Genomic DNA, 27,477 nt, shown 5'->3' with positions numbered 1-27,477 from the left:
GGAACCAGGGAAAACCCCAACACTTGAGCCGGAAGCTGCTCAATTCCCCGAGCCAGTGAGCACTTCTAGACCTCGAGGCGAACCTCCGAAGAGGAGCATTTTGACTTACAAGTTTGGGATTCGAAAGAGCAAGGAGACCGTCTTTTCTGAGGAGGTCTCGGAGTGGGCCGAGATGCCTATGCATCGGCTTGGGGGTCGAGCTGCCAGTCTCTGCATGGCGGTAGGTGCTTTTACCTTATACTTTTGTTTTTGTGTGATCTTTTCAAAAAAGAAACATTCTTACCTCGGTTCTTTCTTTTCCAAGTGAACTCCTCCATTCACGCACTGATGTGCCAGTCGCAAATCCGTTTGTAGGAGTTTTAGAAAGCCGAGGAGGAGGTACAAAAACTGCACCGCGAGCTTGATAGAGCTCGGGGCGAGGTGCTCCGGGCTAAGAAGGTGGCTCAAGGTCAGAAGGAGTTAATTCTGTCTCAGATTGAGGAAAAGGAGAAGCAGCAGGAGCAGATTTCTATGCTGATCGAGGAGCAGAGGAGACAACAGGAGTAGATCTCTGTTTTGACCGGGGAGAATTCCGCGCTTCGACGAGAAGTTGAAGATCTCCAGGCGATGGTTCAAGAGCGAACTTAGATCTTCGAGGCCGCTGTGGAAGAGGAACGAAGCCAGGCCGTGGAGCACTTCAAGTAGTCTTCGGTGTTCCATGACCTCCAAGTTGAGTATGATTCGAGCTCCTACCATTTTGGCATCAAATTGTGTAAGTACGTGATGAAGAAGAAGTTTCCCGACCTCGAACTCAGAGCCATTTCCACATCAAAACTCACTCTCAAGGAAGTCGAGGCAGCAAACGCAGAGCCCAACTCGTTAGAGGAAGGGAGTGACGACGAGGTCGAGGAGTGTCCTTCGAACCAGGAGGTTGCGGAGGATCATATGTAGACCAATCCTACTGAACCATGATCTTTTTCTTTTCTTGTATCAAATGTATGCCTTGAAGTCGCCAAGCTCGGGTTAGAACAAGATCTATGTACTTGCCTCTTTTGTGAATGGAATGCCAATTTGAGTAATCCTTTGTATCAAAAGATGTTCTTAAATAACTTTAGATCTAGGTAGCAAATGTGCAGATTACCCGAATTGTCGAACTATCGAGCTAGGCAATAAGAAAGATAATCATAATAAAAATTTTTCTAAGTGTCTCTTACCCCGAACTGTCTGCGAAGGCTTAGTAAGGGTAACTCCAGGTAACATACGCTAAGGTGAGCAACATCGTGGGGCATATACCCATTTTGTCTGTGCATAGGCTACTTATTCGGATGTCGGTTGTCCCTTACGGGTATGATATGCTTTTATGTGCCGCAATGGGCTAGATATCATAGGGCTTATCCCCGAGCTGTCTATGCCTCAAGTATTCGAAGGAACTTGCTTATGCCAGCGAGGTAACCGGGTCTCACGTGGTGCCTAGGTCCCTGACAGTTTGACATTTTTGGCCCTTAGGCTTTGGGAGCGACTTGTAGTCCACTGTCGAACTTTGCCTGAGCCGAGGAGGCAACTGGGTCTTGTGGTGGCCCTTGGGCTTTGGGAGCAACTTGTAGTCCACTCTTGAACTTTGCCCGTGCCGAAGAGGCAACTGGGTCTTGTGGTGGCTCTTGGGCTTTGGGAGCGACTTGTAGTCCACTCTTGAACTTTGCCCATGCCGAAGAGGCAATTGGGTCTTATGTAGTGCCGAGGTCTCTGCTTGTGAGGTGCTAAGCTGACCAGGTGCCGAGCTGCCTGTGAGGTGCTAGGCTGGCTAGGTGCCAAGCTCCCTGTGAGGTGCAGGGCTGACCAGGTGCCGAGCTTCCTGAGAGGTGCTGGGCTAACCAGGTGCCGAGCTGGATTGATGAGATTCGTTGCTCTTTAGAGACTTGCAAGGAACTAAATGTCAGAGGACCCGGCTAACCTGGTGAGGTCACTCCGATGGCTAAGTTAGTATTCTCATAGTAAACTATGAGCTAAAAATCACAGTCTGAGAGCTAGAACTTGCTTACTTGTTTATGGGTTGGTGCCTTTACAGTTCGCAATCAGAGGTAGTATCGCCTTAGATTGCTGATGTTCCATGATTGCGGTACTTGCTTTTCTTCTAGGGTTTCGAGCTCATATGTACCTTCCCCGAGTATCCGCTTTACTCGGTAGGCGACCTTCCCAGTTTGTTCCGAGCTTACCTACGCTATGCTCAGGTACCATAATTTTCTGAAGGACTAGGTCCCCGACATGGAAGTGTCACTTCTTGACCCAAGCGTTATATTACCGAGCTACTCTTTGCTGGTAGGCTACGATCCAGATATATGCGAGGTCCCATACCTCTTCTACCAGGTCGAGGTTGGTGCGGAGCTCATCACCATTTTCATCGTCATCGTAGGCTTCCAGGCGTAATGTAGGTACCTCGATCTCGGCTGGGATTACCGCTTCCGTTCCATAGGTGAGGTTGAAGGGGGTTTCACCTGTGGCGATCTTGACGGTGGTTCGGTAAGCCCATAGTATGTTGGGGGGCTCGTCTACCCATAGCCCCTTAGCTCGGGCTAAGCGAGCTTTCAGTCCGTGGAGTATGACTCTGTTCGTGACTTCTGTCTACCCGTTCGCTTGGGGGTGTACTACCGAAGTGAAGTTCTGTTGTATCCCTGTCTCAACACACCAGTTCTTGAACTTGATATCTTCGAACTATTTACCGTTGTCAGAAATGAGCACACGAGACAGCCCGAAGTGGCATACTATGCTCTTCCAAAAGAAGTTTTATACAGTTTGAGATGTTATTGTTGCTAGGGTTTCCGCTTCTACCCACTTCATAAAGTAATCCACTGCAACCACTAGGAATTTCCTCTGTCCTGTTGCTGGCGGGAATGGTCCAAGAATGTCGATTCCCCACTATGCGAAGGGCCATGGGCTAGTGAGGTACTTCAGGTCGGCAGTAGGTTGGTGATGGATGTTGGCGTACCTCTGGCATTTATTGCATTTTTTTATGAGCTCGAGTGCGTCTGCCTTCATCATGGGCCAGTAGTATCCTTGCCGTAGTGCTTTCTAGGTGAGGGCCTTGCCCCCCAAGTGTCAGCCATACAAGCCTTCATGAGTGTCATGGAGAACGAGCTCAGCCTCTAAAGGTCGCAAGCAGCGCAAGTATGGGAGCGTGCAGGATCTTCGGTATAGCCGTTCGTCTATCATAACGTATTTGGCTGCCTATCGTTCTACCCTTCTGGTCGCATTGCGATTTGTAGGTCGGGTTCCATGAAGCAGGTAGCTCGCGAGTGGGTCAATCCAGCTCGGCTCTGTTTGTGCAAAAGGAGCGACCTCTTCTGCCCCCCCCCCCCCCCCCCCCCCCCCGAGAATGCTGGGCTAAGGCATGTTCTCTATGTACACGGTCCTCATGGTGTTGCTACTCGTGCTGGCTAACTGAGACAGGGCATCGTTCTCAGCGTTCTTGGACCTTGGAATCTTCTTGATGAAGTATGATTGGAAGTTGCGTAGAACTTCCCTGACCTTGGCTAAATAAACAGCCATGGTGGGGTCACGAGCTTCGTAATCGCCGGTGACCTGGTTGACCACGAGCTGAGAATCACTATAGATGATGATGTGTTTCGCTTGTACCTCTTTCACTAGTGTGAGCCCGGCTAGTAGTGCTTCATGCTCTGCTTCGTTGTTGGATGCCGCGAACTCGAACCGAAGTGCATACTATAGTTTCACCCCGCTTGGCCCATGGAGAATAGTGCCGGCTCTGCTTCCTTGTTGATTGGATGAGCCATCTACATGGAGGATCCAGGGCTCCTCGTCCCAAGTTGGCCTTGCTCTATCTGAAATCGGTGTCGTACTGGTCGATGCCTCATCTTTGTGTTCGAGCTCCGTCAGTTTGGGGGCTGCGGTGCTGAAGGTATATTCTGCTACAAAGTCAGCTAAGGCTTGGGCCTTAATTGCCGTCTGAGGCTCGTACTGGAGGTCGTATTCGTTGAGTTCGATGGCCCACTTCATCAGTCTGCCAGATACCTCAGGCTTGAGTAAGACTTGCCTTAGAGGTTTGTTTGTGAGGACTAAGACAATGTGGGCTTGGAAATATGGGCGAAGCTTCCGAGCTGCTGTGACCAGTGCATATGCCAACTTCTCGATCTCTAGGTACCTGGTTTCTGCGTCCTACAAAACTTTACTCACATAGTAGATAGGTCATTGGACCCGATCTACTTCTTTTATTAGTATCGAGCTGACCACCTCATTGCTCGCGGAGAGGTACAACTTTAAAATATCGCCCTCCTCGGGTCGGGTCAAAACCGGGATACTAATTAGGTATTTCTTCAGCTCATCAAAGGTGAGCTATCACTCTTTAGTCCATTCAAAGTCTTTACTTTTCTTGATTGCTTTGAAAAAGGGCAAGCAACGATCTGCTGACTTGGATATGAAGCGGTTTAAGGCAGCTATGCGGCCATTTGGCCTTTGAGCCTCTTTCAACTTGCGAGGTGACTTCATATCTAGGATAGACTTAATCTTTTCGGTGTTTGCTTCAATGCCATGCCAGTTAACTATGTAACCCAGGAATTTACCCGAGGTGACACCAAAGACACACTTGCTAGGGCTCAACTTCATACTATACTTGCGCAGAATTTCAAAAACACATTGCAAGTCACTTATTAAACAGTTTGAGAACTGGGTTTTGATGACCATGTCGTCTACATAACATTCAACCTTATTGCCGATCAACGGCTCAAAAAGTTTGTTGACAAGTCTTTGAAAGGTCGCCCCAACATTTTTTAGTCCGAAGGGCATGACCTTGTAACAATACAATCATAGCTCGGTTATGAATGCCGTTTTTTCCTCGTCAACGAGGTCCATCTTGATCTGGTTATAGCCCGAGTACGCGTCCAGAAAACTCAGCAACTCGCGCCCTGAGGTCGCATCCATTAGACGGTCAATCTTATGGAGTGGGAAACAATCCTTCGGGCAAGCTCGATTCAGGTTGGTGTAATCGACGCACATGCGCCATTTACCGTTGGCCTTTTTTACCAGAATGGGGTTAGCCACCTAGCTTGGGTAGTGGACCTCCCTGATGAAATTGGCTGCAAGGAGTTTCCTGACCTCCTCATTGACTATCCTCCAGCACTTTGGGGCGAGGTTGTGTTTTTACTGTCTAAGTACCCTGACTAAAGGATCAGTGTTCAACTTGTGAGTTATTACCTGAGCATCTATACCGGGCATCTCTGTGGCGGACTAGGCAAACACATCTAAATTCTTAAGTAAAAAAGTTACCAGTCGAGAGCGGAGAGGCTCCTCGATCGCTGCTCTGATCTGGAGGGTTCTGGCTTGATCTTCCGTTGAGGTCGGGATGTGGATCGTCCCTTTGATTGGTGTAGCTCGCTCCTCGAAGTACTCCACAGGCTGCTTTAGCTCGAGGTCGTCTGCCAGTTTGGCTTTCCCTTTGAGAGTGGCAACATAGCACTTGTGGGACTCGAGCTGGTCGCCTCACACTGTCCCAACTCCAAAGTCCATAGGGAACTTCATAGCCAAGTAGTAGGTGGCCACCACTACGTGAAGCACGTAGGTGATAGGCCGACCTATAATAGCATTGTACGGGGAGAGAGTCGTGACCACTAGAAAGGTGTGCTCGAACCTCGCGATGCTAGGCCAAGTGCCGATCTCCATAGGTACTGAGATTTGCTCTAAGGGCCTGACTTCCTCTCTGCTAAAGCCTACTAGTGGAGTGCTCGTTGGCTTGAGGTTGCTTTCCTGGAGCTGGAGCTTGTTGAACGCATCTTTGAACAGGATGTTTGCTGAGCTGCTGGAGTCAACCAGGATACGCTTCACCTCGAAGTCGTTGACCCTCATCCTTATCACCAGTGCATCATCATGGGGGTACTGGAACCCTCACGCGTCGTCTTCTGTGAAGAATATCGGGTCTTTGGGCCTGGGCCGCTTCAACGGATTCTGCTCTTCACGCTCCAGTTTGCGAACTGAGGACTTTCCTACGGCCGAGGTGCAGCCTGCTACTATGGATCTGCCGGTGATCGTGTTGATCATCCCGCGGATCGGTCTCTCCTCGGGCGGCTGTCTCTGTGGTTGCTCGTTGCGTTGGCTATTGGGCTCGGGAGCATCTCTCCTTTGCTCCCCCTGTCGATCTGCCTGGTTTTTACTACTTTTTTGTACAAAATTTTTCAGGTAGCCGCGATGGATGAGCTCTTTGATCTCGTCGCGGAGTTTTTTACAATCTTCGATACTATGTTCGTGATCTCTATGAAAGTGACAAAATACATTTTTATTTCTAAGGGCCGGGTCCCCCCTCAACTGGGGTGGCCACTTCACAAAAGAAGCGTCCTTGATTGCTGTGATAATTTCCCCTCGCTTCGCGTTGAGGGGTGTGAAGTTCGTTCTCTCAACCAGGGGAGCTCGAGTGTGAAAATCCGACTTGTTCCCTCCCCTGGTGGGGGACTTGATTTTCTCTCTCTTGCCGCCACCATTGTTTGGGTTGTGGTTTTCCCTCTTTCATTTCTCTGTTAGGGCTTCATTCCTTTGGTTCATCTCTTCCTCGGTCCCGATGAACTGATCAGCGAGCTTAAGGAATTCTGTGATGTCTTTGGGTTTGTTTGCCACCACATGCCACTTGAATTCTCTGTGGGTGATCCCCTTTTTTGCTGCCGTGAGTCTTACGGCGGGGTCTAAGTCTGAGATTAGTAGGCAAGTGTCGTTGAAGCGTTTGATGTAGCTTCGAATCGACTCTTCTTCCCTTTGGACTATACTGAGAAGGCTTTCTTGTGACCTCGGACACTTCTTATTGACGATGAAGTGCGAGGTGAACAATTGTATGAGCTACGCCCAACTTTAAACTGTCCCAGGTGCAAGGTTTCTATACCAAGTGCAAGCTACCCCATTGAAGGTCGTGGAGAAAGCAATGCACATGCAGGCTTCGTCAGCCCCAGCGAGGTGCATCTGGGATTAGAAAGAATCTACGTGGTCATTTGGGTTGAAAGACCCGCTATACTTATCCAGGGGGACCCTGAAGTTCGTCGGCATCGGGGAGGCCAAGAGCTCGGGGGACAGTGGAGAGGGTATAGAGAGGAGGGGAGCGATTTTTGTGATTCCCAAGCTTACTTCCGTTTTATCCTTAGGTTGCTCAGGTTGGCTAGGCCCCGCAAGCTGGCTTGGATTTACCGCCTGAGGTGCCCTAGCACGTCTCCTTTGCTGCTGTTTGACTGGCTCCGCAGCGGTGCTGCTGACCTCTGCACTGTCAGATGGTGCTTTGGTCGGAAGTGATTCAAATTGCCGGCTACTACGGACTGGAATGTCTTGCCTGGAGTCGGTTAGGATCTCGAACATGTTTCCTGCAAGAGGGCCTTTAGGTCGCGAAGGCCGAGGTGGACTGATGTTGGTGGGTCGGGTATCTCTCGACCTACTTACTTGCTGGGAGATGGGAGGAACTTGTCTTTCCCTCCTTCTGCGAGACGAGACCTGGGAGATCTCTCCCCAGCAAGGACTGCTGTTTTGGCGGCGAGGCTTGCTCGGGGTGATCGGACACTATGGTGTGGTTGGTTGCTGGTTATGTTGCAGTGGTGGGAACTGCTGTTGGTACATGTGGTGCAGAACTTGCTGTTGATACTGTTGGAACTGCTGGACCTGCTACATTTGGGCTTGAATAGCCCGCACACAGTATACCAGGTCGCTTAGTTGGTTCTGTCGGACTCCAGGGGGAACCATAGAGGGTTCAACGGAGGTCGCACCCACTATAGGGGGAAGTGGGGCGTTCACAGGCTCAGTTGGTTGAGGTACAGTAGGTGCTGGAACCCCATCCGCGGGGAGCGGTATGGTGAACTAGCCTATACAGACAGTCGGGAACTGAGGTTGCCCCCGGAGATGTTCGCTTCGCTATGCTGTCCGGTGTTGCTGGAAGAAGCCGTGGGTTTTGATTTTGAGCTTGAGATTTTTTGAAATAGAGATAAAAGGCTTTTAGTAACAAGTTCCCACAGACAACGCCAAATGATGTGGCATAATCCTGTTGCTCCCTGCTGGAGATGATCTGGTTGCTAGCAACGACATGAACTAAGTAGTTTGCAAGAGAGGAGTCAGAGATCCCGGGGTGGCTCACCCGGCGGGGACACTCCGATGGCTAAGTTAGAGCGCAGTGGTAATAGAGAGCTTGAAGATGATAACAATGAGTTAGGGAGCTAGAGAGCAAAGATTATATGCACAACAATAAAAGAACATACCTTTGCCCTTAGGGGGGGGGTCTTTATATACTGGAGTCCCTATGGGTTGGTGGAACGGTTCTTGGATCCTCGCTGTGATGGGATCCGCTTGCGTGTTAGGTGGGTAAAATGCCACCAACTGGTTAGATTGCCCCTTCCCGTCTAAATCAGGGAGTGGGTGAGCTAATATAGCCGTTGCGAGGAACGATCCCGCAATATGCGGAACATGGTGGTGAGGTCCTCGGGGTTGCCATGTAGTGGTCTGAACGGTAGGCGAGCTGCCTATGGGGTACCGGGCTGCCTGATGGCGAGCTGATTGGTAGCGAGCTTCCCGATCTCGTGCTCCTTAGGTCCGTCCTGACATGAATGCCGAAGTGCCCTTGGACCGAGGTGGTCCTGATGTGATCTTGTGCCGAGTTGCACTTGTCCTGAAGTAGTCTTAACCAAGGTGGTTCATTTGTTCAGGCCCGATCGGTAGTAAACTTGGTTCTATTATCCTGGTTGCAATTTGGTACTGAGACGATATTAGTTCGGGGTATCCTTAGTTCAGGATATTAGGGTACCCGAGGTCACTTTATAGCGAACTGATCATGTTGAGTTGTCACTGGCGCCAGGTCACGTCCACGTGTCGATTTGATCATGTCGAGTTGTCACTTATGTCGAGTCATGTCCACGTGTCTCCCTGTCACGAGGTTGGGCCAAATTCCCCTTCATTACAAAGCATTCCAAATCCGACACTTTCGTAGTATTTATAATTAAATTGTTTTTGTAAAACATGAACTTATATTAGCTTATATATTATGAATTGAAGTTAATCATATTTTGAATCGGAAGAATAATTGATAAGTTATATGTTTTTTTATATATTTCAATCAAATAATTAGAAATTTTGATATTTATTTATATTATTTAATTTATTTATTATTTACATATAATAGTATAATTAGATGCAGGTTTTCGTTTAACTCATGATTTTTAAAACTGGATTGGATCTGTAAAACCAAGAACCAATTAGGTGATATGTTCTGTTTTTCATTAAAACCAGATTTTTGCCAAAAAAACGTTGATTTATTTAAAAAATCGATTAAAGAGTCCGATTCTCAGGTCGAACGGGATAAGGTACGCTTGAAATCCTGATTCAGAGAAGAGGAGTCCCAAATTCCCAATCACTTGCCAGCAAAATAGGTTCTGGCAGGTGATCCCAACTCAGAGGAAAGGGGGTTTAAGGCCCGTTGCTATCTCTAAACGTCGATTGAGATTTGAGATTAAAAAAAAAAAAAATTAATGGAAATTCAGAATGAATTGTTGAACAGGTCCCACTTGACTAGGAGAAAACTATTCATTTTATTAATCTATATTCGGCTGATTGCCGTTGATAGTTTTGAACTACGGAAAAAGATTCAAAGTTCGAAGTCTTCTGAACCGCATATTAAGATTGTGTCCCACGCGGATTACAATCAGAATGTCAAATTCAAAGTTCTAGGTCTTCATCTGGATGGTCTTTGTCTCTCAACCCACGAAGACGATCTTAGCTACAAGTAAAGAACAAACATTACATACATACATATATATAGATAAATAGCGAAGAGGAGAGAAATGGTAAATTACATACTGGGTTGGATTGCTCTCTGATTACTACGATCGATATTTCGATATTTACAATATTTGAAGTAGAAGACGAAATGTTTAGATCTCTGTGTCGAACTCCGGTGATCCGTTCTAGAATCAGATATCTTCTCTGTGTTCCTGCAAATAAAAGCTGCATCTTTTCTTCTTCGGTAATCCCAGCTCATCCAAGCAGGACTAATGCTCGTTTCAGTGTTTCAAAAGGTATCTATATCTATAATGACATACTTATCCTTTTATTATCGGTTCTTCGTCTCATTTAATCTTTAATTAAGCTGCTAAGAAAACTCAGAATTCGGTCGACTCCCAAATATATTGAGGAAGTTGTTAAATCAGCTAAAAGTAAATCAGTGTATGAAGAGCTGATAAATAAACAGAACTACCAAGCTTCTCTTTTGATTCGACCGAGTCTTCTATTAGCTCATATTCAACAACAAAAAAGAATTCGTAATTAAGAAGTTAATTTATTTGTTGGAATTACTTTCTTCTTTTTTCAGTTATTCCAGTTAAGGAGGTTAGAGTTGTAAGTTCTTTCAACGTTAGATCTATGACAACTACTTCAGTAAGTTCGAAATCAATAATCCCGGAGCAAGTGGTAATAACTGAAAACGGAGAGCAACAGGTTGAATTACTTACTGCTTCCGACGATGAGCATGAAGGTGTGATTGTAAACGTGAAGGATCCTATGGATCCTGTCGTCTTTGTTTCTTCTCTTAGAGCTTCAATGGCACACTGGAGGCAGAAGGTGGTTATTCTGATATACCTCTCCTCCCTTCCTCTTCAATTGCTTAATTTGTTAATTTTTCCTTCTCTTGTTGAGTTTTTGATTCAGATAACGATAAAAAAGAACCCCGCGTAAACTGGTTAATTAACTACTATCATAACTAGATACTTATATGGTTTCTTTGAATGCAGTTCTACAAGGAAACTCCATGAAAAGCTATCTTCTTTTGGTTAATTTCCTTGAATATTCGACTAACGTTATTATTTAACTTCATCTCCAACTAATTATAAATTATTCAACGAATCTGCACAGACATTTTCATGCTCAACTGAATGACTTGTTTGTGACCGGACAAATCAGGAAGGCACAAAGTTGTAAGTACGTTCAATGAGCATTTAAATTTTTTTTTTGACCCGTCCCTTAAAATACCTCCTTAAAAAATAACTTCTGACAGTTCTCAAAATATTTATCAAGTAATTGAATGTGCTTACTTGATCCTATCCCTTGTATTTGTCATAGTAATCGACCCACTTTAACTTTAGCCATGCATAAGGAGCTCACAGTAGGGGTGTTCACGATTCCATTAACTGAATCATAGCTAAAATTTTCAAACCGAATCAGTCTTACTGGTTTTTTAATTTCTCCAAACCGAAAACTGAATTGGTACCACTAGTTAATCGATTGATCGGTTTTGGTTTGGACCAGTTTGGTTCTTTGGCTTTTTGGTTTTTTATATTTTTATATATATATTATATAAATATATGTATAATATTATATTATAAATAATAAATGATATATAATATATTATAAATATTATATATGTATATAATGCACATATATTTATATATAATATATAGAAAATATATGACATATATTAAAAAATATATAATATACATATAAATATAAATACCGGTTGGTTTGGTTAATTGCCGCTTTTTTTCTAGGTTAACAAAAAATCGAACCGGTTCTTTAGTTTTTAAAAAATATTGAACTGATCGATTCAATTAACCGCATTTTCCAGTTCAAATTTCTCGGTTCGATTCATTATTCAGTTTTTTATGGACACCCATAACTCGTAGCCTTCTTAATTAACTTATTCACTAAAAGACAAAGCAATAAGCCACTTCAGGTGTTAACAATTAACTAAACGCTTGCATTAATTTCTAGACTTTTCTTGTAACTTCACTAAGTAGGAGAGTAGATTGTGTAGAATGGCATTGAGCTAGGGTTCCTCCTTAACAGATAAATTGAGTGGTGGCTAGTCTGCTAGAAGCCTAGAACTAGCTTTTTGCTCTCCCGCAATGGAAGATTCATTTTCCTCTTATAGTCTTATATAAACATTATTTTGTTTTGACTCTATTAATTAAATTGGGTTTATATTGTCATTGATGAAAAAACACCCGAAGACATTCCTATATCAAGTGTGGAGCGTACATGTTCCACGCATGGTTTGAAGTATCGATATACTTTTGTATATCGATAAGGAAGTATCGGTACTTTTCTGACTATGCTTTTTATTTTTTTAATTTTATTTTTATAAAGACTTTTATATTATTTAAGCAGTAAAAAAGTTGCGTTCCTGAAAACATACAATAGGATACATTCGATACATTGATTCTTTGGACCTTGGTTCCATATATTTATATAGATGATAATATAGGTTTTATTTGGTGTGGAACATTTTTACAGGGAAAGAAGGGTGTTTGGATTAAATTGCCTATTGAACAAGCCAATCTTGTTGAAGCTGCTGTGAAGGTAATTGGAATTCTTTGTCTTGTTTCCTTAAGCCCCGTTTAGTTTGTGGGAATAGGGGTATGGAATTGGAATTGGAATCGGAATGGGTTATTCTGATTTCAACTGTTTGGTTGGATGGAATCAGAATCTCATTCTCATTCTTGTTGGAATGACCATTTTCTTGGGAATGAAATCTCATTCCTTCTGATTTTAATTCCCAATGAACCAAACAGATTATAGGAATGAACCATTCCGAATCTGATTTTAAAAGATTTTAATTCCGATTTCAATTCTAATTTCCATTGCAAACCAAACTGATAATAAGGGTCTAGTGAAAGTGGAATTAGGTATTTAATTATGTATGTTGATGAAATCCGCTTGCTGGAAAAGTTAATATTTCTGATATGTTGATATGCATGCAGGAGGGATTTTTATACCACCATGCTGAGCCAAAATACTTGATGCTTACTTATTGGATCCCTGAAACTACTAATATTCTCCCTGTCAATGCTTCACACCGAGTTGGTATTGGTGCTTTTGTGATGAATGATAAACGTGAGGTATTCCATCTGTGCATTTTGCCATCTGTCATGGTTAAGTCAACAAAAAGTAGGACAAAAGTTCTATATAAGTCTTAGAATGATGAAATTTATATATACAATACGTTTGAAACGGAAAGTATTTATTTGTAACTTGGAAGAGGAAAATTATTTGTATACAAACACATGTTTGATTGAATTATTCGTATACAAACACATGGTTGATTGGATTATCTTAACACTTTCATATGCTGAAATAATGTTTGATTTTGACTGGTTTTTGGTAGGTGCTAGTAGTCCAGGAAAAGAATGGCAAATTGAGGGGTAAAGGTATTTGGAAGTTTCCTACTGGATCGGTTGAAGAGGTCTCTGTTCCCCCTTGGATACGTGATTTAGTTTTTCCTGAAAAAAAATATGATATTTAATACACATATGTTCTCGTTTCCACCATTAAATGAATACTTATATCACAGGGGGAGGATATTTGTAAAGGGGCAATAAGGGAAGTCAAAGAAGAGACTGGAGTAAGTGATAAGCATTTCATATATAATTTCATACCGACTTTCTATTGCGCATAATTTCAAGATTCTATATTAGTGCAATAGATGATCTTGCTGGGATGATATATATTTGGTTTCTTGTATGACAGATTGACACAGAATTTGTTGAAATTTTAGCATTCAGGTGAGAAAGTTGTTTCAATACTTTAATTAACTCTTCCATATTGAATAAAAAAATGGTTTCTTGAAGATAAGGGCAACTTTTTTCCCTGAATATCAATAAAAGATAATATTTTTATAAAATAATTAAAATAAAATAAGTATTTTTTTGAAAAATATCAAAGAAAGGCAATGACATTGTTCGTCGTCTTCCACTGCCCTTCGTTCTTTGCTCTCTCCATGGAAAAATGACACAGCCTTTTATGGTCATCGAAAGCATTCTGGTTTCTGTACCAGATGCGCCTTTTACAGTTGATGAGATTGTTGGATTTTAATCTCATAAGAGATTAAATCAAATGTGTTTGATTAGTCAATTACATGAGAAAATGCACCTACACACTTGATTGAAAAATTAGCTTTTCTCTTGCAAAACCCAATTTTGAACTTATCCTACATTGAAAAATTATAAGCTTTGTTTTCAGTATTTTAATAGGAGTTGATTTACACTCCTTAGAAATAGTAGAGGAGAGTATGGGGGTTTGATACCGGGAAATGCACGTGTGCAACGCAATGAGGTGCACTCTGCTCGCACCCGCGTGGCTCGCGAAGGGCGGATTTGGTTTTGGTGTGATCAACGGTCATGATTTGATCGGGTGTGATCAAGAGGCACAATTCAAAGTTAACAGTCATTAACTGTTCAAGGTGCCTTCTCTGAACCAACACTTACATTTGTGACTGTTCAAGGTGCCTTCTCTGAACCAACACTTACATTTGTGACTGTTCAAGGTGCCTTCTCTGAACCAGCACTTACATTTTCTTCATATATCTTCATAAACTATTTAAGGAGCATGAATTAGACTTAAAAAACACACATTTTTGAAATCCATTTTCTCTCTCTCTTAGTCTGGTCTGTTATAGTCTCATAGAAGGTTTCTCCGAAGATTCTTCAACTTTACTGGTTGTAAATTATTGCCCAAGGCTTTGTTGTATCCTAAGAACGTATTTGCCTATAACCCAACAGCAAACTCAGTGAAACTGAGTGGGGGCAAATAACGTTCTAAAGACAGTGTCTTCAGACGCGCCTCAGAGCTTCTCCTCCAATGTTACAGTGACCCAATTTTCCAACAATTGGATTTGAAAACCGCTTTGGTTGGTGAGATTGGATTTGAAAATGTAGAAAGGGGAAAAAGGGCGTGCCTTTTACAGTCGCGAGAACGGCGATTCTCGTGTTGAGCATCCTAGTTTTTGTATCGGATGTGAAAACCACTTTGGTCGATGAAGGCGACATCCCCAGTTTCTATTCCATAAGCTTTGAGATCTTGGTTTCTATTCCATGCAAAAACCACTTTGAGATCTTGGTTTCTGTTCCATGCGAAAACCGCTTTGAGATCCTGGTTTCTGTTCCATTCAAAAACCGCTTTGAGATCTTGGTTTCTGTAGAGGAAGATGATGAATGGTGTCATTATCCTCTCATTGCCCTTCCTTCATATTTAAAAAAAAGTTACATTGTTTTAGTTATTTTATAAAAATATTATCTTTTATTAATATTCAGGGCAAAAGGTTGCCCCTATCTGCTAGAAACCCAATAAAAAATCACTCTCCCTCTCCCCTCTCTCTCTCTCTAATTCATATCAGAGAGAAGATATGACAAGACTTCCTATAAAAGGCAACCCAGAGTATGAGTCTCTTGCCAATGCCAATGTGGGGTCTGGGGAGGGGTGGATGTGGTTAGCCTTACCTTTGTACATATAGAGAGCCTGTTTTGAAGATTTGAACCTTGGTTACCTAGGTATAACTATTTTGTTCAAAAGGTATAGCTATTTTAGCTAGTTAGTTAAATTGAAAATGAACATGTTAATAAACACATATCTTAAAATTTCTAATATGATGACCATATAGAATAAAGATGATAATATTATTAAACAATAAAAATCTATCCATGGACCATGCTTTACAACTTAAGCTTTTAGGTTGAACAGTTTCTTGAGATGATATCATATCCTATTTGACCAAATAATTTACTGCTTGATCCTTGCTACCATCGTTATGATTAATTAATTAAATTTCAATACAAGGTATGGATATATCCCTAATAGCTAATAGCTAGCTTAACCTTTTAGCTTGAATGTTCATGTGCGGGTGATGTACTTATCATTGGGTTGGTCTTCTTTTCCAATATCCTCCATTAATTAACTTATTATATATTTTACTCAGGCAAAGGCATAAGTCATTTTTTGAGAAGTCAGACTTGCACTTCTTGTGCATGTTGCATCCTCTCTCGTTTGAGATTAAGAAGCAAGAATCAGAAATTGAAGCAGCCCAGGTAATTCATGATTCACAATTAACAATTCAGAGCAACAACTGGAATGCCATTCCTTGTGAAATATACAACTTAAATGTTCCCAATTCATTAATCGACTATTTTCTACTACTACTGACTTGGTTTTCCTAGTCTTTTTTTATTTTTTTTTAATTTGTACTCCTCACCTTGCATCAAGGAATTTACTCCGCTTGGACTTTAATAGCCATTCTTATGCAATATAACATCATGGTACGAACCATGGTTTTGAGAGCTGAATCAGATTGGTTAATCTGGAAACCATCCAGATAATCGGTTCTGTTTCACCCTAAAATCTCTTTTGAGCCAAAAGTCATTGATTTGGTTAGTGACTTGTTGATTCAGGTGGTTGAATTGTTAATTTGGACAATAATTTTGACCGTTTTTTTATTTTAATTATTTTTTAAATCAGAGTGCACCGTCAATTTAGATGATTGGACTGTTTAACCAAAAAGTGGTAGCTAAAACGATTCCATATCCAGTTCGATTTTTAAAACCATGACAGTAACAACATATGAAAAAATTGTTCCTTCTTATGTGCATATATCCACATTTTTTTTTTCTAAAATCTAGAGTAGCTCTGTAGGGGCAGAGATGGTCAAACTAAGAATTTGGGTCAATATATATGGGTCTAAGTTAAGATAATATATGGAAAGCCAGCCATCTAAACATATATGGTTTCTTCCATTTGTGGTCACTGATCGGGAGGATAAACCATTGAAAAGCTTCTAATAACTGTAAACAATATATACATGTTTTGCCTTAACTTGTCTAATCTCTGCTTTTCCTCCAGTGGATGCCAATTGAAGAATATGCTGCCCAACCCTTTGTCCTAAAACACGAGGTTTTCAAGTACTTCACTGACATATGCCTAGCAAAGAAAGATAATGACTATGCCGGGTTTTCTGCAGTATCTACGAGATCGAGTTGTTCTGATAAACCACGCTACTTGTATGTAAACACGCATGATCTGAAGCTGCCTCCAAGTTGATCTGATCTGGTGACCATCAGTAAAAAAGTGTAGGCTTCACTTCTGAATTGCAATTTCATTCTCTATGTATTTTTCTATTATTATTGGAATCATAAGCATCCTATGATCTTTCTTTCCAAGAACTGGGATGGTGAATCGTTTTTCTTTTTTCTTTTTGTCGCGTTTTTGTACATCTTACTCGTTGGTGGTAGGGGTTGGCAGCTGAGTGCTAGTTGGTGTTGTCAACTTTTTCGAACAATACTCTCTTGTGTTCTTTACTGATGATCTCTAATGTTTTGTCCCAACTCCCAATTATTTCATTGTAATATTATATCAATAAACGTCTTTCTAACCGTGTTGTTGATGTGAAAATAAATTATTCTCCCTCTCGACTTTGTTAGAGAATAAAAATCTGTTGAGTGTGACTTTACTAAAGATTTTAAGTTTAAAGGCTGTGCCAGAGTTTATTTGATCAAGTGATCTAGTCTTTAATCTTTATCACTTTTATTATAAATAATTAAATTTCAACACAAGCAATGGATTGATTTGTACTTGTCATATAATTTTGTATGAGGAGAGGTGCATATAATTTTGGAATTGCAAAGGAATACTCATAAGTCCTAGATTAGGATTAATTTGGGGACCATATAAGAATTAGACGATCTACATGAATGCATTTCCTAATTATCATGATCATCGGTGAGACCCCTTTAATAGTCCGAGTCGTACAATTTATCAAAATGAATAGTAAATTTGATTATCCAAGTTAGGAAATAGAAAAGCTATATGCATATAGATTTAATAAAAATACTTTATTAAATAGTAAGGTTGTATTTAGAAAGAATGCAAATAAGTGTGAATACAAATATGTAGAGTGTAAAACCGTTCATATAAATTGTAACATTGGGTTAGTTTTGCACTAACAAATTTACCTTCTTACCAAACAGACTTTTAACTGTAATGAATGTAAACATTTATTTCAATAGAACATATGCTTTTTTTTATTATTATTATCAAAAGCCCATTTGAATGCAAATTTATTTATTTTTTATTGATATACTTTTACATCTTATTATAAATATAAATATACATTGATCTGACATTTATTAATGCATAAATATAATGTTGCCAGAAAAAAGTGAATCAGAGTACAAATTTACCCTGAACTGGAATTTACACTCCATTTGCATCGTTTTCAAAACCATACTTAACTGTTAGTAGCCGGTAGTTACACTAAACTCATGTTCTATTCAATATTCAGAAAAAATGTCTGTTTTAACTTTTAAGGCTCGGCTTCAATTATATAATGTTGAAAGAAAGAAACATTATAACTTTTTGGTGCCTAAAAAACATTCTACCAAAATGGTTAAATAACTAGCGGAGTTACTCGTGCTGAGCACGGGCTTGAATATTTGGCTTCACAAACAAAATGCCGCTATTCTCCACTTTCCAACTTCAGATCTCTGCACCCAATTGCCAACAGAGGCCGAGGCATAGAAGCCACCTATGGCTCTTCTCGTTCCCACCCGGCGGGCAAGACCAACGTGGTTCCTACCGATAAGATAACGTCAAGGAAACCTTCAATTGAAAACTTGGGCAATTCGATCGATATGGGTTCGGCGACATTGTTTCGTCGAATAAGATGATCACCAACCACATTCGTTCTGGTGATTTGGATTCTGCGCTTAGGGTATTTGAGAACATGACTATTAAAACCATAGTTACTTGGAATTCAATCTTGGCTGGCTACTTGAGGCAGGCCAGGAAATTGAGAGTAGTGCGCCAACTATTTGATCGAATTCCTGAACCGGATACGGTCTCATTCAATACCATGTTAGCTTGCTACTTTCATAACTCAGATATCGAAAGCGCTTGGCGTTCTTTTTGATAGAATGCCAGTTAGAGATGCTGCATCTTGGAATACCATGATTTCAGGTCTCTCTCAGAATGGGAAGATGGCTGAAGCCCATGAGCTCTTTAAGGTAATGCCAGAAAAGAATAGTGTATAGTGGAGTGCCATGATTTCGGGTTATGTGGAGGTTGGTTGTTTGGTGACTTGGAATGCCATGGTTGCTGGTTATGTGGAGAATGGTCAAGCAGAGGCTGGATTAAAGCTTTTTAGAAGGATGGTGGCAACGGGAATTAGGCCCAACCATTCGAGCTTTTGTCGCGTTCTCTTGGAGTGCAGTAGTTTGTCTGCTCTGGAATTGGGGAAACAGGTCCGTCAGTTTATCTCTAAGTCACCGTTGAATCTTGATACAACTGTTGGGAGTCGGAGATGATAGATTGACGGGTGGACTTACCGGTCCTTAGATTGAGACAAATCTCTGAGAGAACGCTCTTCAGACCCTCTTCGCATTTGTTGAATATGGAGTCCGGCGGGATCATGTAGGAACCGATGACAACGACATTGTCGGTCTCGGGCTCCTCCCAAGCGTTCCAGAGGTGGAAGCAAAAGCAATCGGGCGCTTCGGCCCATCTAATCCCTGAAGCGTCGACGACGTTCTTGTCCACGATTCCGAAGGGTTGAGATGAGGTAGGCACTAAATTGTAAGGACGAGTTCAATGAACACATGAAATTTTTGTTGACACATGTCCCTTAAAATACCCTCAACCCCATCCTTGAGAAAGATTAATACCACACTTGACCGTTGTCAAAATATTTATCAAGTGCTCATTTAACGTATTTAATTTGATGTATCTACTAGATTCGGTCTGATTCCAAACTGAAAAATCTTGTTCTTGTTGTAGATGACCGGAGAGCCACCTCAGATCATCTCCTATAGCTTGAACACCACCTGCTGATCGGATCACCACAAACCTATCGTAGACGACAATTCCTTTTGGACAGATCCAAGGTATAAATTTTGGGTTTCGATCTGATTTTTATGAAACAGAAAAAACCATTCCACTATTTTTGCACGAAAAAATGTTTTCACGTGCAGATACCTTTTCTCTCTTAATGAAGGCCCATCCCACCAATAGTATATATAATAGATAGTGTAATTTTAATCAAATACACAATCATAAGACTTAAAAGGGAAATTGGTGATGGGTGGAGTTTGACATGATTGCCAGGATCTTGCTCAACTTGATATCTGCTAGTGGGTCATTTTTGGTCCATCACATTCAGTTGGTAAGTATGACAACCCGGACATTGAATGGTGAGTTGACATAGGGGTCCTGGTGAGTAAATTTCAATGTAGTGAATAGGTTGTATTCATCGCAACTTAAGCATATATCATGTGAATGCACACCAGTGCAATTTGGAAGCTTCATAGAATGAGTTCATCGCATCGTGGTCTTGCATCCTCATCACATCACGATTAGTCTCTTGCTCATCACCACTAGACGTCTCATTGCATTTTTTTCTCATCACAACCAAATTTGTTCTTATCGTAGGAATGAGAGCCTCGAGCTCCTCTCTTTCCCTCTGCTCTTCATTTTTCTCATCACAACCAAATTTTAGGCATCGTTTTAGCTGGAGTTTTATATTTTTCCCACTCTAATCTTTGAGGAGAAACTATAATTGTTGTCGCAATACAATATGTAATTATGATGTGATTGGAAAACAAATCATAATGGTGTACATACAAATAGAGTCAGATTTTAACTCTACATTGCACTAGATCAATTGACGTGTGGATGGGTGTGTATTGGACTTCGCACCCATTTGGCACTGAAACCAGGAAACCAAAGGAGAATATATGAAAGATCCAAACCACAGCTTGAGAGATATTTTGGTCCTGACTATTGCCTATATATGTTGATGATGGATGCACATACCTTAAGATATAAGCACATCCACCGTCTTGTTTTCTCCTCTTCCATCTCTTCTATGAATAGGTTATTTGTAGGAGGTTTTGAAACAAGATGTCAGTGACCAAGTTCCTACTCCTCATTGCTCTCTAGCTATTAGTCTCCGGTAGTAGTTATGCTCACATAGGGGAATTAATTCCCGGTGATGGTACCCCTCCATCAAATCCTTGCATGAATTGTTCCATTTTCCAGTATTCATGCCAAGCCCTCCCTTCGCCACTACCTCAGCTAGGCTATCCACATATGGAGTTCCTATTGGGAATGATTCCTACATTTTTCTTGTGCAAATGAGAGAGATTTTAACAACAAATAGAAAGCATGCAGTAGTGAAACAAATAAGCAACATTAGTAATAGATGCTAAGATTTACGTGAAAAAACTCTCAATGTAAGGGTAAAATTCACGGGACCAAAATCCAAATCATCCACTATCAATAATAATAATGTGATATAATGTTTTTTTAATTAGTCACAACTAGATGATTAGCGTCAAGAAGGCTCTTGCATTCCAATAACAAAACATCAACAAAAATGGATAGTCAACAAGAAATCTCTCACCAAGAGTGGAAGAACAATAAAGAAGTAAAAAGAGATGTTGAAAAACGGATTTGTCTTCTTTGTTTTAGCTCTTATAAATCTTTTTCTTCTTCTTTTTCTCAATAACCCTTTTTTCTCTAATATTTTTCCCTTAAAGAGCTGCTGGAGTTGAGACAGCTATTCCAATTCATTGGGTAGCTAAGGACATGTTGGCTTGCTTTTCAAGCCAATGCAAAAAGTCTCTTCACTTTCCATCCTTTCCTTTTTGTCTTTCTCTTCTTTCTTTCTTTTTATTTTCTTTTTATTTTCTTTTTTTTGTTTTTAATAGTGAACTCCACCTCATAAGGAGGGAACCCCAACAATCTTCCCCTCCCGGCTTATGAGGGCTGCACCATGCCCAAACATGCAATGCTTCTATAATATTTAAACTTCTATTTCGATAAGGCCTTGGTCATCATGTTTGACCCATTCTTGTTAGTATGAAGTTTTTCAAGTTGTACTTCCTTTTCTTCAATATAATTTCGAATCTAGTGATACTTCACATCAATATGTTTGGACTTAGAGTGAGAGTTGAGGTTATTACTTAGGTGAATGGCACTTTGACTATCACATTGGAATGTAAACCTTTCTTGCTTCAAACTAAGTTTCATTTAAGAATCTCTTTATCTACAATATTTTCTTACAAGCTTTTGTGACGGCTATGTATTCAGCTTTCATAGTTGACAAAGCTACACATTTTTGCAACTTGGACCGCCATGACATTGCTCTCTTAGCAAAAGTGAACAAGAAGCTTAATGTAGACTTTCTGGAGTAAATGTTACCTACAAAATCAGCATCTGTAAACCCTTTAAGCATATGTTTACCACCACCAAAACACAAATATACCTTAGATGTGCCTTTTAAATACTTGAGGATCCATTTTACTGCTAACCAATGCTCTTTGCATGGATTGACAAGAAATCTATTAATAACACCAACCACATGTGCTATGTCTGGCCTAGTACAAACCATAACATACATAAGACTTCCTATGGTAGAGGCATAGGTAATGTTCTTCATTTTTCTTATTTATTTCTCATTTTGTGGACTTTGATAAATAAAAAGTGACTTGTCAATAGAGTACTAACTGGTTTTGCCTTATCCATACAAAAATCTCTCAAACACTTTTCAATGTAATTTTCTTGTAATAGCCACAATTTCTTGGATTTCCTATCACGTGAGATTTTCATGCCCAAGATTTATTGAGTTGGACCTAAGTTTTTCATGGAGAAAGACTTGTTTAACTTTTTTTTTAAACTATCATTTTTTGTCTTATCTTACTCAACAATCAACATGTCATCAACATAAACAAAAGAATGATAAAATAATCACTAGAAAAATACTTAGGCCTTGTTTGGTTCGCAAGAATAGGGGTTTGGAATCAGAATCGGAATCCAATTGTTTGGTTGGGCGGAATTGGAATCCCATTCCCATTCCTATTGGAATGGCATTCCCCCATTTGAGGGAATAACCATTCCCTGCCCCTCCCTTGGGAATGAAATCCCATTCTTGCTATTTTAATTCCCATTCCCAATCCTATTTGAACCAAGTAGACTATGGGAATGAACCATTCCGATTCCGATTCCGAAGAATTTTGATTTCGATTCCGACTATGAACCAAATGAACCCTTAGTGAAAACATAATGATTTGAAGTTGTTTTTACCATGCCCATGTTCTATCATGAATGATTCAAATTTTTGGTATTATTGCCTTGGTGCTTGTTTCAAATCAATACAAACTTCTTCTTAACTTGCAAACCATGTATTCATTTCCGTTGATAATAAATCCTTTCGTTTGTTCCATGTTGATGTGTTTTTTCAAATCACCATGGAGAAAAGTTGTTTTGACATCTAATTGTTCAACCTTCAAATTCATGCTTGTAGCTAAGCATAATGTGATATATATTGATTACATTTTTATCATTGAAGAGAATATTTTATCAAAATCAACACTCTTTTTCTATCCAAATTCCTTCACAACCAGTCTTGCCTTATACCTTGATTGTGAGCTTATACCTTCAAGCTTGAACCTGTATGCCTTTTTACTCTTGTGTAGTTCCACCAAATCATATATATGGTTCTTATGCAAAGAATATATCTTTCTTGCATAGCCTTGAACAAATCTTTCTTATGCTCACTTTCTTGAGCTTCATGATAGCTTTCAGGTTCACTTTCATCTAAAAACATTATATATTCATTTGATGGGTGACGTTTTCTATTTGATATTAACTGGTGGCTATTGAGGGGGTTGCTCCCCTTATTCATCATCACCATTTATATCTTCATTCGAAACATTCTCATCATTTTATGAGTTCATATTTTCTTGTTGCACATCTCCCCCATCATTTTTGTGCACTAAGGGAGTAAAAACCGGATCCAAGCCTACAAGTTCACCATCATCTACTTGAGACTTCTTGATTTTTCTCAAAGTTTTCAATTGTTTGGTCTTCAAGAAAGACTACATATCTTCTTTTCCACTGGATCTTATAACCTGTAATCAAATTTTTCATCTGCATATTCCAAGAAAATGCATTAATTGGTTTTGTCATTAAGCTTAGATTGTTCATCCTTAAGTATGTGCACAAAGTCCTTACAATCAAATACCTTGAGATGATTATAGGAAATATATTTTCTTATTTATACCATTTTAGCATCAACATCTACAAGAGATAAATTATCAAATACATAGTTGTATGCATAGCTTCTCCCCAATAGCATCTTGACAACTTTGCTTTTGATAGAATGCATCTAATTCTCTCTAGAATTATGTGGTTCATTCTTTCCGCTGCACCATTTTGTTGTGGGGTCTTAGGAACTGATTGCACATGCCAAATGGTATAGTTTTTATAATAGTCCTGAAATGGACCTTCATACTCACCATTATTGTCAGTACGAATACACTTGAAAGGTCTATTTATTTCTTTTTCAACCGTAGCATGAAAAACTTTAAAGATATCTAATACTTGATCCTTCGATTGCAAAGCATATGCTCATACAAATTAAGATGCACCACCAAGAGTTTTGACTTTCATAGGCTCACAAACATCAGAATGAATAAGTTCTAAAACATTCTTTCTTCTATGAGGAGGAGAGATTTAAAATGAAACTCTATTTTGTTTAACAGTTAAGCAATGAATGCATGTATAAAAATGTGTACTTTTCGTGCCGGTTAACAGATTTTTCTTGTCAAGACATTCCCTTCTCTCAAATGTGACTCAATCGTCTATGCTATAATTCTCTAGAGACTTCTTTCTCCATAATGTTCATTTCACCTTTACACACATGCTTCTGTGTATGGAAGAAAGTGCAACACCTCTTGCCTTTTTCTACCACTTAAGACCCCTTGGATAGTCTCAATTTTCCATTGCCCAATTGGTTATTAAAACCTTATTCATTTAGCTTCCTAGTTGAAATCAAATTCAAGCGGAGATCCAGAACATGTCTGAAATCCTTAAGAACCAATTTACAATCTACATCAATTTAAAGATAAATGCTGCCCATCTTCATAATTTTGGAAGTTCCACTATTTTCCATTTTCATAACACCAAAATCACATGTACTGTGTAAGAGATAAAATTTTCCTTGTGAAGGGTAGCATGATAGGAATCACCTATTTCAACAATCCAATTTGTGTCATGACATGCTAAATTAATGCAATATTCTTTACAACCTGTGAGAATAATAATAATATCTCCACTTGTAATTATAGTAGTGTTTTTTTCTTCATTTCTTTCACTTTCTTTCATTTTTCTCTTGTTATTTCTCTCGAGTTTCTAACACTCACTCTTGTAATGCCTTGTTTCTCGTAATGAAAACATGTAATGTCTTTCCTTGACTTGGAGTTGCCTCTAGACTTGTCATGGTTATGTGCACCTCTACTTTGGCTTCTACTTCAACTTTTTGTGAGGAGAGTATCTGATTTTGGGTCCATTGATTTTCTTTTAATTTCCTCATTGAGTAAACTGCTTCTTACCATGCTTGTTGTCATTATTCCATCAGGTGTAAAGTTACTAAGAGATACCATAAGTGCTTCCCAACTTTCCAACGATAAGTTAAGTAATAATAGAACTTGGAGCTCATCATCCAACACCATCTTGATTGAAGTTAATTGATTTACAATATATTACATTTGATTCAAGTGTTTGGTGTTCGAGGTACCTTCCTTGTACTTCAAATTTACAAATTTCCTAATCAAGAAGACCTTATTATCAATAATTTTCTTCTTATACAATTCTTCCAACTTGTTCCAATGTGGAATATTTGAGGTTTCATTTGCTACAAGATAATAAACATTATCATCAAATCATTGCATAATAAAAGCAATTGTTTTTAAGTTAAGGAGTTCCCAATCCTCGTTAAACATATCTTTCGGCTTGCCATTATCACCTCTCATAAGTGAGTACATGTCTTTGGAGAGTAATAAGTCCTTCAATTTTTGTTTTCAGAGAGATCAATTCTTTCATTTAATAAAATCATTTTAACTGAACCTCCTTCCATGATTCATACAAGTACTAAATGCTCTGATGCCAGTTTGTTGGAAATGATCCTTATATTTTTCTTGTGCAAATTAGAGAGTTTTTAACAACAATAGCAAGTATACAGTAATGAAACAAATAATCAAATACAAACAAGCAACAATAGTAGTAGATGTCAAGATTTATGTAAAAAACCCTTCAATGTAAGAGTAAAAACCACGGGACCAAAATCCAAATTATCCACTATCAATAATAATAGTGGAATACAAAGTTTTTTCTAACCAAACACAAACCAGATGACAAGCATCAAGAAAATTCTTGAATTCTTATAACAAAACATCAACAAAAACGGATAGCTAACAAGAAATCTCTCACAAACATAATAAAGAAACAAGAAGAAATGCTGAAAAACATATCTGTCTTCTTCATTTTAGTCCTTGTAAATCTTATTCTTCTTCTTCTTCCCAAAACCTTCATCTCAAGACCCTTTTCTTTCTCTAATATTTTTCCCTTAAGAAGCTGTTGGAATTGAGAGAGTAGCAAGAGAGCAATTCCAATTCATTCGGTAGCCAAATGCAAAAAGTCTCTTCACTTTCAGTCATTTCTTTTTTGTCTTTTTTTCTTTCTTTTTCTTGTCTTTATTAATGGATCCCACCTCATAAAGAGGGAACCCCAACAGTTCCCCCGCCGTCTGTTCAAGGCAATTGCTCACCAATGCCAACTGCCGTTCAGTGGTGCCAATATCCCCCTCCAAGACCTTATGGATATCTCTACCTGACGACTAATCATCAGCTTCACCTCCTTTGCATTCTCTCTGACAGATCCTTATATTCTGTTCTCTTTTCCTTTGTCTTCCTGTCCTTCTTCATTGTCGATATCATATAAATGCAGAGGAGCCTGTGTGAAATTAAATTTTGTCTCTGTGCTTACTGATGTAGTTATTATATTTATTGTTATTAGAATTCAGGAATGAAGTTGTTGAAATGTAATTTACTGAATACAAAAATAAAAATGGTCATTTAGCCACATTTTGGAGGGACTAATCCTTTTTCCTCGTCGTTTTTTACCTTCTTCGTCCTGTTGTCTTTTTCTTACATAATCAGTACGTACTTTTTATTATTCTTGAATTCTAGTACTCACTTGGGCTGGTGCTGGTGGTGGCCATGCTTATCACTGTTTTATTCGAGGTTTTGACGAACGATGATCTTTCTACGTTTCGAAAGAGCTTATAATTACGGTTTTACTTGATTTTATTTTACGAAAAAGTACGAAGAGATTCAATGCATATTTCTGAATTACACTGTACATCTATAAACATTGAAAATGTTAAATACTCCTATTTTATATATTAATACAATTAGCATCAATTCCAAGTTGATACCTACTCGAACTGTACTTTGGGCTTAAAAATTATGTGATAAACAGGAGTTCATGAGATCGGTTAGTATGAGCTATCAGCAATCAACTGGAAACCTGGATTAATTGAGGGATTGAACCCTGCGTTGTTGGTGCCAAATGCAATATATTGGTGCACCTCACACAAGGGAAAAATTTTCGATGCCTGAGAAGAAAGGATGGAAACGTCCTTCCGAGCGCCCCAGTGTGGACACGAACCAGTTCTGTACCAATTAGTTTGAATTTTTGGCTTGAATTTCTTTCTTTAAAAAAAAAAAAAATCTTCTGTTGGGTGAGCCGGGTGACCTTCCTAGAAGGAGCGAAGATTAGATTTAAGGTAGTTTGTTCCTATATTCTTCATAGAAGATTTTTATAAAACTTGTTGTTCTCAATCAACATTTCTGCCAAATTTTGTAATAGATTTATCTCCTGTTTGGCATTTTA

The 27,477-nt window shown here is 39.7% G+C and overlaps 1 protein-coding gene and 1 long non-coding RNA gene across 4 annotated transcripts; both read left to right on the top strand.

Annotated features, from left to right (window-relative positions):
• The first annotated feature begins 10,347 nt into the window (after positions 1–10,347).
• On the top strand, positions 10,348–16,791 carry NUDT2 (nudix hydrolase homolog 2). The gene is made up of 8 exons (XM_088965591.1): positions 10,348–10,551; positions 12,220–12,285; positions 12,687–12,824; positions 13,091–13,168; positions 13,277–13,327; positions 13,453–13,487; positions 15,677–15,785; positions 16,594–16,791. Exons 1-8 carry the CDS (start codon positions 10,354–10,356, stop codon positions 16,789–16,791), a joined length of 873 nt encoding a protein of 290 aa, XP_088821717.1. The 5' UTR covers positions 10,348–10,353.
• Positions 16,792–18,069: 1,278 nt separating this feature from the next.
• Positions 18,070–27,477, top strand: LOC148878509 (uncharacterized). Of its 3 annotated transcripts, none has more exons than XR_016102515.1 (4): positions 18,070–19,306; positions 19,522–19,628; positions 19,849–25,214; positions 27,064–27,477. It is a non-coding gene; the product is annotated as an uncharacterized LOC148878509 (long non-coding RNA). The 3 variants fall into 3 exon arrangements; XR_016102514.1 differs by having other exon boundaries at positions 19,849–25,317; XR_016102513.1 differs by lacking the exon at positions 27,064–27,477 and having other exon boundaries at positions 19,849–26,675.

The sequence above is a fragment of the Nelumbo lutea genome, chromosome 1, assembly GCF_056320005.1.
Source record: "Nelumbo lutea isolate HS-2025 chromosome 1, American lotus-T2T, whole genome shotgun sequence".
Lineage (NCBI taxonomy): Eukaryota > Viridiplantae > Streptophyta > Magnoliopsida > Proteales > Nelumbonaceae > Nelumbo > Nelumbo lutea.
Note: the sequence above shows the minus strand (reverse complement) of the source record. Positions and strands in the feature narration are given on the sequence as shown.

Bases quoted from the DNA above. Each gene is read 5' to 3' on its own strand.
- NUDT2 (XM_088965591.1), top strand. From the start codon at position 10,354: ATGACAACTACTTCAGTAAGTTCGAAATCAATAATCCCGGAGCAAGTG. The intron at 13,169-13,276 runs GTCTCTGTTCCC...CTTATATCACAG, and splicing joins CTACTGGATCGGTTGAAGAG to GGGGAGGATATTTGTAAAGG. The intron at 13,488-15,676 runs GTGAGAAAGTTG...TATTTTACTCAG, and splicing joins GTTGAAATTTTAGCATTCAG to GCAAAGGCATAAGTCATTTT.